Source organism: Mustela nivalis, assembly GCF_964662115.1.
Source record: "Mustela nivalis genome assembly, chromosome: X".
In the NCBI taxonomy this organism is placed as follows: domain Eukaryota; kingdom Metazoa; phylum Chordata; class Mammalia; order Carnivora; family Mustelidae; genus Mustela; species Mustela nivalis.
The window spans coordinates 102,435,502-102,452,429 of record NC_139040.1 but is presented as its reverse complement, the minus strand read 5'-3'; the positions used below and the strand labels follow the sequence as shown (position 1 = coordinate 102,452,429).

The window sequence follows — 16,928 nt, the reverse complement described above, 5'->3', positions numbered from 1 at the left end:
AGTGGCAACATAGAATCTCTAAGGGCAGAAGTGAGGCTGATCTGGCAGTACTAAAAAATGCTGTCAATGAGATCCGATCTAATCTAAATACTCTAACAGCTTGGGTAACAGAGGCAGATGATCGAATTAGTGAACTAGAAGACAAACTGATAGAAAAGAAGGATCAGGAGGAGGCCTGGAACAAACAGCTTAGAAGCCATGAAAACAGAATTAGGGAAATAAATGATGCCATGAAATGTTCCAGTGTCAGAATTTTTGGGATCCCTGAGAGGGTGGAGAAAGAGAGAAGACTAGAAGATACAGGTGAACAAATTCTAGATGAAAATTTCCCCAATCTGGAAAATGGAACAAGTGTTTGTGCCCTAGAGGCAGAAAGGACACCCCCCCCCAATATCAACAAGTCTAGAAAGACCTCCAGACACTTAATTATGAAATTCACAGATCAGAATTTCAGACAGGTGGTCTTAAGGACAGCTTGGGGGAAGAGATTCTTTACGTACAGAGGAAGGACCATCAGAATAACTTCAGACCTGTCCACAGAAACCTGCAAGGCAGAAAGGACTGGCAAGTCATATTCAGGGCAATGAATGAGAATAACATGCAGCCAAGAATAATTTATCCAGCAAGGCTGTCACTCAGAATGGATGGAAAGATAAAGAGCTTCCAAGACTGGCAAGGTTTTAGTACCAAGTCAGTACTAAAAGAAATATTAAGGGGGGGGGGAGGTTCTATAAAAGAAGAAAGAACCAAAGAGTGACATAGAACAGAAATTTACAGAGACAATTTATAGAAACAAGGACTTCACAGGCAACATCATGTCAATAAAAATGTATTTTTCAAGAATCACTGTTAGTGTGAATAGCTTAAATGCTCCCATAAAATGGCACAGGATTGCAGACTGGATAAAACGACAGGACCCGTCCATATGCTGTCTACAAAAGAAACATTTGGAACCTAAAAATACATGCAGACTGAAAGTGAAGGGATGGAGAAACATCTTTCATGCTGATGAGCCTCAAAAGAAAGCTGGGATAGTGATTTTCATATCAGATAAATTAGATTTTAAGCTAAAGACTGTAGTCAGACATACAGAAGGACACTACCTCATTGAGGTACTACCTTACACCATTTAGAATGGCCAAAATCAACAGGCAGAAAACAAGTGTTGGAGAGGATGTGGAGAAAGGGGAACCCTCTTATACTGTTGGTGGGAATGCAAGTTGGTGCAGCCACTTTGGAAAACAATGAGGAGATTCCTTAAGAAATTAAAAACAGCTACCCTGTGACCCTGCAATTGCACTACTGGGTATGTACCCCAAAGATACAGATATAGTGAAAAAAAGGGCCATCTCTACCCCAGTGTTCATAGCAGCAATGGCCAAAATTGCCAAACTGTGGAAAGAACCAACATGCCCTTCAATACACCAATGGATAAAGAAGATATGATCCATATATGCAATGGAATATTATGCCTCCATCAGAAAGGATGAATACCCAACTTTTATATCAACATGGATGGGTCTGGAGGAGAGTATGCTGAGTAGAAGTATGTCAAGCAGAGAAAATTAATTATCACATGGTTTCACTTACTTGTGGAGCATAAGGAATAACATGGAGGACGTTAGGAGGAGGAAAGGAAAAGTGAATTGGGGGAAATCAGAGGGGAAGATGAACAATGAGAGACTGTGGACTCTGAGAAACAAACTGAGGGTTTTGGAGGGAAGGGGGTGGGGGGTTGGTGAGCTTGGTGGAGGGTATTAAGGGGCCACATATTACATAGAACACTGGGTGTGGTGCATAAACAATGAGTTTTGGAACACTGAAAAAATAAAATTAATTAAAAAGAATATAGATAAAAAGATCTATTTAAGGAAGGATATCAAATGATGAAATTTATCTGGTGAAAGATATCAAAGAAGAATTAAAGGGAGTGGTATTCGATGTTCATGCATAGGAAGTCTCAATACTGTTAGGATGGCACTTCTTCCCAACTTGATCTAGAGATTCAGTGCAATCTCAGTCAGAATCCCAGAATATTATTTTATAGGTGTTGCAAAATTGATTAAAAGTTTATATGGAAAGGGAAAAGACTCACAATAGCCCACACACTACCGAAGGAGAACAACAAAATTGGAGGACTGACACTGTCCAACTGCAAGACTTTCTACAAAAGTGCAATAATTATGAGACTTTGGTATTGGCAGAAATATAGACAAATAGGAAGTGGAATAGAAAAGAGAGCCCAGAAATAGGCCAACATAAATGTAGTCAACTGATCTTTGACATGTGATTAGAGGCAGTAATGCTCAGAAAAGGTAGTTTTTTTCAAAAAATACTGTTGAACAACTGGATATGACAAGCAAAGATATGAATCTAGAGACAGACTTTACACTCCTCACAAAAATGAACTTAAAATGGTTCACAGAACTAAATGTAAAATGCAAAATTAACAAAACTTTTGGGAGATAACAGAAGGTAAAATCTACAGGACTTGAGTTTGGTAATGACATTTTAGATATAATAACAGAGGCAAGATCTGTGAAAGAAGGACTGAGAAACTGCAGTTCATTAAAATTAAAAATTTATGCTCTCCAAAGACACTGTCAAAAGACCAAAAAGGCAGACCACTTACTGGGAGAAAATATTTGCAAAAGGCAGTTTCTTTTCACTTCTGTGCTTCTGCATTTGTCAGCTCTATTATAAAGATCTTTTTAACTATGTTTACTTTATTCTGAGCTCAATATTTAATGTATTTTATGCTCTTAATATCTCAAGGGTAATTTTTTTATTGTACTTGTAATTAGTTACCATTGAAATACAAAACTGGAATTTTATAGATGTGATAAGCCACGATATTTTATAAAAGTTTTAAAGTATGTCTTTGTTTTCTGTCTGGTTACATAAAAATAAAACATAATTTTATTATTTCTTATTTTGTATTGAAAAGTATGGTAATAATTATCTATAAGCGAATATCTCTTACTATTTTATCAGTATATTTACTTTCCTCTCATAGTATTGCAAGCACCATTGAGATTATCCAACACTGATTTTGTATTTGAAATGCCATTGCATATTTTGGATTCTAATAACAAGGTCACAAAAACTCAGGTATGTATAAAGAATTGATGTAGTTTACAACCTTTTTTTTTTACTATGGTTTTTAGTTTACTGAGTTGATTATTCTGAAGCACATATTGTAGGAATACTTTGTTTTAGAGAACTTACACATATAATATTTCTCAGAAGTAATTATCAAAGTATACAAATACTCATTTTTATATATACATTTTTAATATATACATATATTTAATAGGATTATTCAAAATATTTTAAATAGAATTAAGTTACTAGTATCTTCTTATATAAATAGAAGCTATGATTAAATTAATGTGGCGTATGTTCCATTCAGGTAAGGAAATGTGGTGAAAGGTAATAATAAAAATTGGAAAGATCCAGGTATATAATAAGGTGACTTCTATAAAAATCTAGTCTTTTTTCTTACTAGATATCTCTGTCTCTCCTAATTATGAATCTACCTAGAAGAAAAAAAAAGACATGCATAAAGGAAGCTCATGCATATATATTAGAAATTTGTATTTATAGTAACTCTTTATTATGTTATATATTGCATTTCCTACAATTAATTCTGAACCTCTTTAGCTTTGAAGAAAAATTGCATGGCAAAAATATTTAACATTGCATGTGTCAAATAATAGCTGAGTCCTATATGAAATTATAGTTAGAGAAGAATATAGGATCTCTTCTGAAATTGACATGTGACTGTTTCAAGTATAAATTATCAGTAAAACTTCTGACTCTAACATAACTTCAAGGATGCAGAAGACTTTGTCTGTGGGGCTGTAGGGCTAGAAGGGAAGCTTTAGTGAGCTGAACTGGATTGAATCCAAAGGAAAAGCAGTCCCTTTATAAATGTGAGATTATTTTATATCATTGAAATTTTATTCATTTGGCATAATAAAAGACAATCTAGAAAAGTGCTTTCTCTCTTGAGTGGCAAAAGAGTCACATTGGCTCCACAGAGAAAGAAATGTGTCTATGATGCACTACTTGAATTTGCCATGGATATTTATATAGTCATAATAAAATATATAATACAGAGAAGTCTTAATATTTTATGGGGCAAAATTAAAATTTGATCATATATATTACGTGTGAAATGACAGGTGTATGATAGGTACAATGTGTATGTGAAGATTAAGTTGACAGAAGGGTTGGGAATGGTAGAAGAAAGTGGAGTAAAATTCATTTTACCTAGTGGGTAATTAAAGGAGATTATCTAAAGTTGACAGAAGAACTAGCGTGAATAGTGAATAGCATGAATTCTTGTATTATAGAATATATTTTTCTGACGTGTCATGTGATGGAGATGATGGACCCTGATTAAGAGAAATGATGCTAGATTATCTAGGTGGTCCCAGTTGAATTACACGAGTGGTTAAGACCAGAGAAACTTTCCTGTGCTCAGAAGGAAATGTGATGACAGAAGGAGGGTAGAGAGATAAGATGTTGTTGTATTTGAAGATAGTGGAAGGAATCCATCAGCCAATGAATGTGTAGGCCTTCTAGAAACTGAGAATAGCAAGGAAATAGTCTTTTCTAGAGCCCTCCAGAAACTATCATAGTTCCTTCTAACACTTTGATCCTAGTCCAGTGATGTGCCTTTTGAACTTATAACCTACAAGACTGTAATTTTATAAATTTGTGTTCATTTAAACTATTAAGTTTGTGGTAATTTAAGGCAGCAATAAAAAAAAAAAACAACTAAAGTAGACCATATCAACATTGTATTTAGAATCAGGGTATAACTAGAGAAAATCCAACATTTAGCTAAAATTAGTTGCTTCAGGGAAGCAGATTTCTTGATGAGGAGTTGAGTGGGTCATCTGTTTTTTGTTTGCTTGACTTTTGGGGACAACTGTTCTCTTTTTTTAAAAAAGCACTTTTGAATTATTTGTGTAAGGTGTGTACATGTATCATTTTGATGAAGGTATTTAAAAACTAACAATACTATACATACTAAACAATGTTTCCTTACAGATGACTGCATCAGTTTTGTTCTTGGGATAGGATTGAAAAGTGGATAGTATTTTTAGAGATCTAACATTTCCTCATTTCAGAATGAGTAAAATGAGGCATTCAGATGACTAGTACATCTCCATCTTCTGTTTTAAAATTGTTTTTTTTTTCTTTATAAGATGCAAATATTAGACTTAAATAGATGTTTATGTACTGAGAGACTTTGGGAATAAAATTGACTCATTTTAAAATCCTGAATATTTTAAATCAATCATACTTTAGAAAGAGATGAAGTACACTATTTTGTTGTGTTGCCAGTTGTATGGATAATTCTATACTTTTCAAATTTTGAAGGGTAAAGTTAAAACAATACCTAGTTGAGGGTTTTATTTTAATAGTATGTTGTACTGGAGAGACAAGTCTGCACACAAGTCCTGCATATAGCTCCCAGATTTACCAGAACATTACAAACATAGTGCAAAGAGTTTATGTATTCTTTACACGACTTTCCCTATTATTAACACCTATACAGCATAAAATATTTTTCAGACTTAAGAAATTAACATTAGAACAAAATTATTAGTTAGACCATAGATTGTATTTGTTTTTCACCAGTTTTTCAGTAATGTCCTTTTATTGTTTCAGGGTTCAATTAAGGGTATCATGTTTCATTTAGTTTCCTCTGATATATGACTGGCTCTCAGTCTTGCTCATTTTTTAATGACTTTGTTATATATATATATATATATTTTTTTTTTTTAAAGATTTTATTTATTTATTTGACAGACAGAGATCACAAGTAGGCAGAGAGGCAGGCAGAGAGAGAGAGGGGGGGGGAAGCAGGCTTCCGATCCCAGGACCCTGAGATCATGACCTGAGCCAAAGGCAGCAGCCCAAACCACTGAGCCACCCAGGCGCCCCATGACTTTGTTATATTTTAAGAGTACTGTTTTGGTACTGTTGCAGAATGTTCTTTAATTTTCACTGGTCTGATTTTTCCCACCTTATTCAGCTTCATTCTTATTTTTCATGGGTTTTGGGGCAGAATGTAACAGACGTGAATTGTCTTTTTTGTCACATCATGTGAAGGGAGTACATGATATCAGCATAACTTATCACTGGTGATATATGTCAGGAGAACTGAAAAAAAGTTGCATAAACTGCTTCTGTTTTTTCACACTCTGCATTTTATTTAATTTATTTATTTATAGAAGATTTTATTTATTTATTTAACACAGAGAGAGATCACAGGTAGGCAGAGAGGCAGGGAGGGGGGCGGGGGAAGCAGGCTTCTCTCTGAGCAGAAAGCCTGATGCAGGGCTCAATCCCAGGACCCTGAGAGCATGACCTGAGCCAAAGGCAGAGGCTTAACCCACTGAGTCACTCAGGTGCCCCACACACTGCATTTTAGAAGTGAGTTGTCAATTTCAACCCACACTCAAGGTGTTGGGGGTCAAGCTGTACCTTCTGGAGGGGGGATTTATATATATTATTTGGAATTTGTCTGCAAGGAAAATTTATTTATTTTATTAGTTATTTTATTACTTAATATGCCGTGTCACCTCACAAATATTTATACATTCAGTTACAATCAATATTACATTATTTATTTTGTTATTAAATTTGTTCCAGCTCTGGCCATTTGGAATTCTTTTAGATTGGTCTTTTGACATGCTTCCATCATTATGATTTTTTAAAAAAATATTTTCTTTATTTGTCGAGAGAGAGAGAGCATGCACACAAGCAGGTGGAGCAGCAGAGAGAGGGAGAAGCAGGCTCCCTGCTCAGCAGGGAGTTGGATATGGGACTAGATCCCAGGCCCCTGGAATCATGCCCTGAGCTGAAGGCAGACGTTTAACTGACTGAGCCACCCAGGCATCCCCCATCATTATGATTTTTAAGCATTCTCATACTTTCTGGTACTAAAAAATGGTCCATGTTTATCTTTTATTTTATTTTTTTCTAGCTCTAGAATCAATATTTTCTCCAAGAAACCCCACTGCCATTTTTGGAAGAATGGCATTTAGTAACCAAGATCTGTACACTAGGTGTGCTAACTGCTACTGGGGTGTCACATGTTCTAAGTCCTTTTTGCATATAGAATCAGGAAATATTTGTATACTAACTTGTAAATATAAATATATCTATAATTTATCTATCATTCTATTGTTATCATCCATCTATTTAGCTAACTACCTAAAGATGAATTCGAACTGGTATTTCTGAATCTAATCTAATCTAACACAAAGTTTATTCCAGTATTTCTTCCTTCCTCATTTTTAACTAATTTCTCTGACCATAAGAAATGTGGCTCTCTTATTCATAATGTATTTTCTTACTTTTTAACTGTAGTGTAAGTAAGGAAGTTTCAGAATTTTTAACCTGTAGCTAGAATTGCTAACATATTTACCAACATATTTACCAACAGTGTTTATAAAGACTATTTTTTGGTCTTTAACTTTATAGCTTCCATTCAAAACATAGTTTTTCTGTTACTTAAGCCATTCCTCCTCACCCCCACTAACTTTGGTGATACTGTTTCATACATCTGTAATATAGTGTGTTGAATTCTACAATCCATCCTGGCATTCTCAACATGTTGTTTGATTGTTTTTAATTTACATATATTTAAATCCATTCTTAGTAGTATACAGTTCTATGGGTTTTGAAAAATACATAGAATAATTTTGTCTACCACTTCAATACATTACAAAACAGTTTCATGACACTGCAAATTCTCAGTGTAACCCCTTTGTAGTAAGCTATTACTCCTTCCACCAATATTTGGAACCACTGATTCGTTTTTTTCCATCCATGCAATTTTGCATTTCCATATTGACAGGTAATTTAATTATACAAAATTTAGCCATTTGGGTCTGGCATCTTTCACTTAGCAAGATATATTTAATATTCACTTATGTTTTTGTTGAATTAATACTTCACTTACTTCATCACTGAATTTTAGCCCATTGTATGGAATGTTTATCCATTCATTATTTAAAGGAAATCTTGGGGTTTCTTCCTCCATTGTTTTGCAATGAACAAAGCTATTATAAACACTAACATACAGATTTTTATGTGCACATCGGTTTTCACTTCACTTAAGTAAATACTTAGGAGTGGTAATACTGCGTCATATGGTAGACATATGTTTATAAGAAACTACTGAACTGTCTTCCAAAGTGACTATACCATTTTACAGTCTCACAACCATGAGTGAGGATTGCAGCTTCTCTCCATCCTTGCTAGCTAGCATAGCTATGTTGATGTTTTTATTTTACCCCACTGTCCTTTGTGTATTTTTCATAGTTGTTAATAGGCAATGAACACACTTGCATACCACTTTTTTGCCCAACATCACTTTTTAAACGATCTCTTCATGAATTCCACTTTTAATCATTTGATTTTGTACATAGGTTCTTCAAGTTGGCATGGTAAAAGAAGCTAAATTTTATACTGCATATTGTAATTTTTATAAATGTCTTATTTATTTAGTTATTTTCTTTGTAAACAGGATCTTGTCTTACATAATACTTCAAAACAAGATGTGGAATGGGCTTTGGATATTAGTGGCACTGGGAAACTTTTCAAAGATGGCATATTCAAGATTAGTGTGCTGAGTGGGATTCTGCACCCACATGAAGAATGTAATATTTCCATAAGTTTCTGTCCAAGTAAGTACTTTTTTCCAGCATTTGTTATAGATATTTCAATTTGTCCTTCACATATTATTTAATTTTACCATGTACACAAAAGTTTAGGTTTTTTTTTTTTATGTGTTCTTAAAACAGTTCTAAGAAGTTTCGTACTAGAATTTTGTCCTCACCATTCCCCAAAATTACTCCCAGTGATCCTCACCTCTTGGTATTCATGCCCTTATAGAGTCCCGTCCCACATCACATAAGGCTGATATATTACCCTTGGGATATTCCAGATGTGGTGGTTTGTGACTTGCAGTGTAGGTCAGAAAAGGGATTGCCACATCTAGCTTGTACTCTTGGATTACTTGCTGTGGGGGAATCTGGTCAGCATGTCTATTTATCTATATGTCCACTTCTTTACTGGTGTTTTTTTTTTTTTTTAAGATTTTATTTATTTATTTGACAGAGAGAGATTACAAGTAGGCAGAGAGAGAGAGGAGGAAGCAGGCTCCCTGCTGAGCAGAGAGCCCAATGCGGGACTCGATCCCAGGACCCTGAGATCATGACCTGAGCCGAAGGCAGCGGCTTAACCCACTGAGCCACCCAGGCGCCCCTTTACTGGTGTTTTTAAATTAAACAACTTTATTGTACCTTTTTGTAATTGGTGTGACAAATTTTCTGTCATTACAAATCTGTTACAAAAATTCTTGGCCATTCTTGCACGTTTACTTTTCTAAATGAACTATATATTTTTTTTTCCTGTTTCTAGAATAAGGCATACAATTGAGTTTTTCCCTTCAATGAATACCATGTTTTTCTAGTGATGAAATTTTATTTTATATGCATCATTATTTGGATGAGATTTTTTAAGTTACTCTTTTTAATTATCTATCTATCTATCTATCTATATATATATAAAAGAATGTATTTGTAGTTTATCTGGCTCTTGGCTCCTATACTGAACTTCTGTGGTTAAATCTGGAAGTTTTTCAAAGATTATTCTCTTTGTTTTCTAAGTCAGTCAATACTTAATTCCTTTCTATTTCCAGTAATTGTAAGGATATATCACATGTTCTCTGTGCAGACATTCACTGTCTATTCAGTTGATGGACATTTGGATCATTTTTACTTTTTGACTCTTATGAATATAACAGCTATGAATATTCATGTACAGTTCTGTGAGGCTACATGTTTTCCTTTAATTGGTTATATATCATAGAGTGGTATTGGTTCATGGGATAATTTGATGTGTATTATATCTTTTTAAATATTTTATTTATTTATTTTTGCAAGAGAGAGAGAGAGAGCATGAGTGGGATGGGGGCAGAGGAAGAGGCAAACTCCCTGCTGAGCAGGGTGTTTGATATAGGACTCTATCCCAGCACCCTAAGATCATGACCTGAGCCGAAGGAAGACACTTAACTGACTGAGCTACTGAGGCACCACTTGATGTTTAATATTTTAAGAAAGTGCCAAACTATTTCACAAAGTAACTGTAACAATTTAAAATCTTATCAGCAGTGAATGAGGGTTTCAGTTTCTCTACATCTTGCTAACTCTTCTTGTAATTTTTTAAATTCTAGCTATCCTAGCGAGTATGAAGTAGTAGGTCATCGTAGTTACTATTTGCATTTCCCTAATGACTAAAGATGTTGAGTACCTTTACATGTGCTTATTGTCAGTTTGTACGTCATCTTTGGAGAAAGGTCTGTTTGAGTCATTTGTTGATTTTAAAATTTGGCTGTCTTTTTATTTTTGAGTTTTCATTGTTCTTCATGTAGTCTGAATAAAATTATTTTATTACATATGCAATTTGAAAAATAATTCACTCTGAGATTTCTCTTTTCAACTAATGGAAGATAGCTCAATTTTGATGAAGTCTAATTTATCCAGTTCTTCTTTTGTTACTTTGGCTTTTCAGAGTTTTATATATATATATATATATTTTTTTTTTTAGATTTTATTTATTTATTAAAGAGAGAGCATGAGCAGGGGGAGGGATAGAGGGTGAGGGAAAAGTACATTCCCCGCTGAGCAGGGAGCCTGAGGCGGGGTTTGATTCCAGGACCTTGAGATCATGACCTGTGCCAAAGTCAGATTTCTTAACAACTTAGCCAGGCATGGACCCCTTCAGCACTATATCTATGAAAACATTACATAACTTGTGGTCATGGTGAATTATTCTGATGTTTCCTCCTAAAATCATGTAATTTTACCTCTTACATTTAAGTCTATGGCTTATTTTGAGTTATTTTTTTTTAATGCAGTGTAAGGTAGGACTCCATCCTCATTCTTTTGCACGAATGTCCCAGCGTCATTTATTGAAAAGAATATTGTTTCCTCATTGAATTGTCTTGGTACCCTTATTAAAAACTCAAATGGCCATAAACAGAAGTGTTCATTTCTTTTACCATTGTCTTAGAGAATGTCTTGGGAAGTATTCATGTACATACATATTAATAGAAAGATATTTATATAACGATAGATATTAATTCTTCTCAAAATGTTTAGTAGACTTCACCAATGAGTACATTTGGGTTTTGGCTGTTATATGTGAGAAGTTTTTGGATTGCTGCTTCAGTTGACTGAAATTTTTACATGTTTAGATTAATTTTTTAAATTAAATTTTTAATTAAAATTTTAAAACTGAATTTTGAATGTTTTGGCCCTTATTTCTTCAAACAGTGTTTCCCCCTGTATCTCTTCTCCATCCTAAGGGTTCTTATTTTGCATATATTAGTGTTCTTCATAATGCCCTACAGATTTCTGAGGCTCTGTTCATTTTTCATTCTTTTTTCTTTCTTTCTTGGAAAACAAACAAGTTTATTAACGTGTGTATTTCATGTATACATGTAAGGTTCATGTATACATGGGAGATAACTCAGGCGAAAATGAAAGTCTCAGAGGTGGCTTAGAATTCAGGCTTAAATACCATCTTCAGTTAAAGATAAATCAAAGCCTTTTTTCTTTCTATTCCTTAGACTGAATAAATTCAACTGACATTTTTTCATGTTGGCTGAATCTTTGTTTAGCTAGTTCAAATCTGTTGAATCCCTCTAGTGAATTTTTCATTTTTCATTTCAGTCGTTGTATTTTTCAATTCTATAACACACACACACACACACACACACACATTTTTTAGGTATATTCATATGTATATATGTCCAATGCTTGAACTTTCTCAGGGGGTTTCTGTTGACAAATTTTTGTGTGTGTGTGTATGTTAATCATTTATTAACTTAGGATTTTTTCCAGTTATATTGGTGAGATCTTGGCATTGTTCTTTGGGCTATCCTGTAGCCTAAATGTAGCATCTGCCATTTTCTTCTAGCAGGCATTAGAAACAGATTAAACTTTGCTTCTGTCCTTTTCTTTCCTTGTAATCTGACTGTGATAAGCCTCTTATCCCAAGCCATGGTGGGGGTGTGGGGGAGGCTTTATGTCTCATTCTGTTTTTTTTTTTTTTTTTCCTTTGGCTTATAGATGATGAAGTTCTAGAACCTAGGTGAGGTTTGATGGGCTGAGGTCCGGAGCCGATGACCAAGAAAGAATTCTTGAGACATCTTTGGTGCAAAATGGTGGTTTATTAAAGCACAGGGACAGGTCCCGTGGGCAGGAATAGCTGCTGCCCTGGGTTGTGAGGGATGGCAGATTATATACCTTGCAGTTGGGGGAAGGTGAGGGGAAGGGAGGTTTCAACTGAGTTTTCATATGTTAAAGAGGGCCTACAAGGTGCAGGGAGGAGGCCTTGCCCTTGTGGCTTGATCAATGTCATCTTTAGGCCAGCCATTAACATCAAGATAGTTGGGAGATTCTTGGTGGGATGTTATGATCCTGCTGTCATTTACATTCCCTTCTACCTCAGCCTCCTCCAGTTTCATTTATGATGGGGAGGGAGACATTAGGGCTTGAGGAACTGAGAGTAATTTGCCTCTGGAAATTTGTGCTATTGATAAGGTAACCTCCTTGTTTGTAGATCTCTAGGACATTTGTAGAGCAAGGGAGATTCCTGTCTTGCAGGATTGTGATCTCTGCAAGTTAACTATTTGTTTATTGTTTATGGCAGTCAGGGGTGCCTGAGGAATGCTGCACATATTACGGAGGGGAGCGGGTGGAGAGGGGGTGCAAGGTGCCAGCTTTTGCTTTGTCTTCAGCCAGCCTCCTGCTCCCTCATCATAGATGCATCCTTTGCCATAAATATCACCTAAAGTAGGGTAGATCTACATTACTCCACATGGCTAGACCTAGTAAGGCTGCCTTACACTGTCAGAGTTTTAGTGAGGTGGTTTTTACTTTTCTGTAAGGTTTTATAGGCAAGATAAACACGACACCAGGCAAAGTGGGCACAAGGCAAGATTTATTAAAGGCACTCTCTGGTGAAGTTTCGAGGCTCAGGAGAAGGGGAGCCAGGAAAGTCATGCTAGGAAGAGGTGGGCACCCTCCGGGGAGGTTGTTGGCTCTGGAAAGGGGAGTGGGGGAAGTCGCACTGGGAGGGAGTTGGGGGGGTGTCTTTTATCTGTTTCCTGCATAGGTATCGGGTTACCTATAGAGAGGTGACCTGGGCATACATCCTTTTGGCCGGATTGTCAAGGGAGAGAAGGGGGCGGGGAAAGGAGGCTGGAAGACAGTGGGACCTGGTGGTCATTTCCATTGTTCCTGCTGCACTCCCGGAGCCCACCAACCCAACATTTTCACTTCCCCTTTCTTATCTCTTCCTTGGACTGCCACAAGGACAGTGGCTGGGGCTGTGATAGAATATGTGACCCATACTGAGCTCAAAGCAAATCTCCAATCCCATCTGAAGCCAAACCACTGTTCTTGAATCTAATTTGGGTGGTTAGACTCTCACTTTCCTTGAATAAGATTTTTCTCAGTTCTCATGTAAATAGCCTCAAGGTTTCACAACCCAGGGGGCACATTCCCAACTTGAGAATTCCTGCTGCATAAAAAAATAGAATTTTTCTGGTAATGAGCTTCAGGAAGTGAGGGTATTAACAACCAACTTCTTTAAGCAGACTGAAGCAGAGGAACAGCAGGAAGATGCTTGGAAACACATCTTTTTCTCCTTTTTGAGGAACTCTATACTGGTATTTGTCTTTAATTTAAAGCATCTGCTTCAATACCTTTATAGTTCATATGCCATAACTAAAGAATCACACCAAATGCCATTTCCAGACTATTTTTTCTATTTAAAAGGGGTGTTACAGTAGCTTACCTGTCATTCTTCTTAATTATTCTTACTTAAAAAGCAACATCAGAATTTCAGTCTTTGGTATGCTGTTTGGGCCTATCCAGATTCCCATTACTGGCTTTTTTGATCCATCTCTCAGTTTTGGGTATTGGCTTCTGACAGGTTATATTGAAAGACCCGCGGATCCCCTTACCCAAGAATCCAACACTGCCACTGGATGCAAACAGCAAGAGGTTTATTGTCACGCAGGTACCGGCGGGTGGTCGGCAGCTCCAGCTAACCGAGCACCCCGACCGGAGTGAAGCGGGGTCTTTTATAGGAAGGTACAAACAAGTTTTGGGTGGGGCACAACTGATTGGTGGACAGTTTGAACTTTTGAAAAAGGCATACTTGGGTTTTGCTGATTGGCTCTGAGGACCCGCGTGCGGGAAGAGAGGCGGGAAGGGGGAACAGGCTGATTGGTTCTGAGGGCCCGAGCGCGGAAGGAGAGAGGCGGGAAGGGGGAACAAGAAGGGGAAAGGTAGGAATGCCATCATGGCGTCCCTATTATTTCTATAAGCCAAGCAGTTACAGAAGGGCAAGAGAGCAATTAATCCCACAATTAATAACCTAATCTTATACCTAAAAGCCAGCGGTTCACAGAAAAGCAAACAAGTGGTTAGTTATCCTATCTATCTTCTAGGGGAGGGGGCTTTTTGGGGGAGGGGTCTTTCAATATCTGTCCCTTTCTCTAAAAGGTTCCCCTCGACGGAAGGAAGATGCTCCATGCAGAGGTGTCCAGGAGGGTGAGCTTTACCAGCTCTACTACCTCAGCTGGCCCAACTACCTCTCCCTCAGCAGGGCCAACCTCTCTGGTGACTTCCCATCCCATAGCTGCTGTGGGATCAGTCTGAATCTGGATTTTAAAACCACAACTTTCCCTATCTTCTTGTCCTCCTCTGTTTTGCTTCTGCCTTTACCTACAGGTTCTTCCTGAGGGCGTGCCCTCTGTAAATCACTCTGAGAATCTTTGGGATGGTACTGTTTTACATATCTAGAACAAATGTGGCAATCGAAAGAAAATACCAAGAACTAGCTACGTTATCAACAGAAAAGGCATGATAAGAACCTATTATGGCTTTTATGCTTTTTAGAGTTCATTCAGCTGTATATTTTCTCAGTAATATGCTATTAGCACTGTGTTGCCTTAGCTCAGTGTCCTGGTACATCTATTAGCATGATATCTTATTATTTTTTTTTCAGTGTGGCATTTTATAATCATTTCAGTTCTATGTACAAGAAATAGTACATAGAGTACTGTGATTGATAGATTTGAAAAATGTTTCATCTTTTATTATCTGTTTAGAACTCTGAAAATATAATAGAAAAATTACATATACTCCTCATTCTGAAGCTTATTTTGTAAAAGTAATTAGGTTTCATTATGTATTTCTGTGTATTTCTTCTCAGTTTCTATTATGTAGTCCTGAAAGAAATTATAGGAAAGCCAGTCTAGCCAAAGCCACCATGTGCATTTCTGTATAGAGCTTCTCTTTTAGGTCTATATCAACATTTTTTTTCTAGATGAAATAAAGTAGATAATCTAGGAGGAAATAAGTAGTATTTCCATTTGGCTTTTCCTTCAGTATGGAGCTAAGCCTAAGCAGTCAAGTCTATGAGTTGCCCTCTTAGGATTTCAACCTTACTCTTAAGAAAAACATGTCTGTAGCACATTTGTATAACTTACATCTCAGATGAGAGAGAAGACCCACCTGAGCTTAGAAAAATATGTTACTGAATCTCTAGTAGTCTTAGGTTACACAGGGAATGCCCTTCTCCATGACCTCAGAAACATTTACCTGGTGTGAAATGCAGAAATAAGGTCAAAATTGCCCATTCAAAATTCAGAATTCAGTATGTCCTAATTAAAACCTTGCCTATCTTCAGAAGTAATGAACTTGACTTTCATTCCCCCCAAATAATTTTTACAATATCAGATTTATTAAATGAAACCATCATTTTGATTAAGTTTTAGAACATAGGTGAGGTTCGGTGGGGTGAGGTCCGGAGCCAATGACCAAGAAAGAATTCTTGAGACATCTTTGGTGCAAAATGGTGGTTCATTAAAGCACGGGGGACAGGACCCCTGGGCAGGAAGAGCTGCTGCCCAGAGGTTGTGAGGGATGGCAGGTTATATACTATGGGGTTGGGGGAAGTAAGGAAAAGGGAGGTTTCAATAGAACTTTCATATGCTAAAGAGGACCTACAAAGATACTGGATACCAGAGGCCTTGCCATTGCCAAGGTTATTTTGCCCTCTGGCAAGGTATTAACATTAAGATGGGTGGGAGATTCCTAAAGAATGTCACATATGTCCCACCCAGGAGTGGGGGTAGGGGGGAGGTTGTAAGGTATCAGCCTTTTGCTTTGTCCTCAGCCAGCCTTCTGTTCCCTCACCAATTTCTCTCTAGATTTACAGGTTTGGGTTTGTTTGTTTGTTTGATTTACAGTGTTTTTAAACTCAAAAAATCTACTATAATTCATTTTCTCAGCTCAGGATATGGATCTAGTCTCTGGTGTTTTCACATAGTTTTTCTAGTGCTCATCTGTCATTGTTAGTAGGAAGTCATTAATTCACTTCCTTCTCCAGCCACCTCTCCTCACACTGTATGAACAAGTAAGACTGATTGGACCAAGTAAAGGCAGCCAGCACAGAGAAATCTAGTGGGTATGATTAGTTCGCTGATTCCATTGTTTTTGTGTATGGTTCACAATGTGTTACCATTGAACATGCATCATAGAGAACTCATCATATGCTCTCGTGATCCTGATCTGTGCCAGGTCATTCCAGTGGCCCTGATCTGTGCCAGGTCATTCCAGTGTCCTGTGTTTGAATTCTAAGATTACCTTGAGTTTATACTCACCAGATCACATTTTCCTCTCTAGGAGACATTGTTTGGCATTTGAGTCTAAGAGGGCATTGGTAGCTTGCTGGGATGGGACCTGCTGTCTGGGACTAGCCTGCACCCCCACATGCTGAGCCCTTTTCTCCAACACAGATTACATTTCCTCATAGTG

The 16,928-nt window shown here is 36.9% G+C and overlaps 1 protein-coding gene across 1 annotated transcript in view; it reads left to right on the top strand.

Moving 5' to 3' along the window:
* Window positions 1–16,928, top strand: part of CFAP47 (cilia and flagella associated protein 47) — a 525,406-nt gene that overhangs the window by 110,582 nt on the left and 397,896 nt on the right. Inside the window, exons 23-24 of the mRNA XM_082717915.1 lie at window positions 3,017–3,111; window positions 8,555–8,714. Coding sequence (XP_082574041.1) covers window positions 3,017–3,111; window positions 8,555–8,714 — 255 coding nt within the window. The remainder of the gene's footprint in view (window positions 1–3,016; window positions 3,112–8,554; window positions 8,715–16,928) is intronic.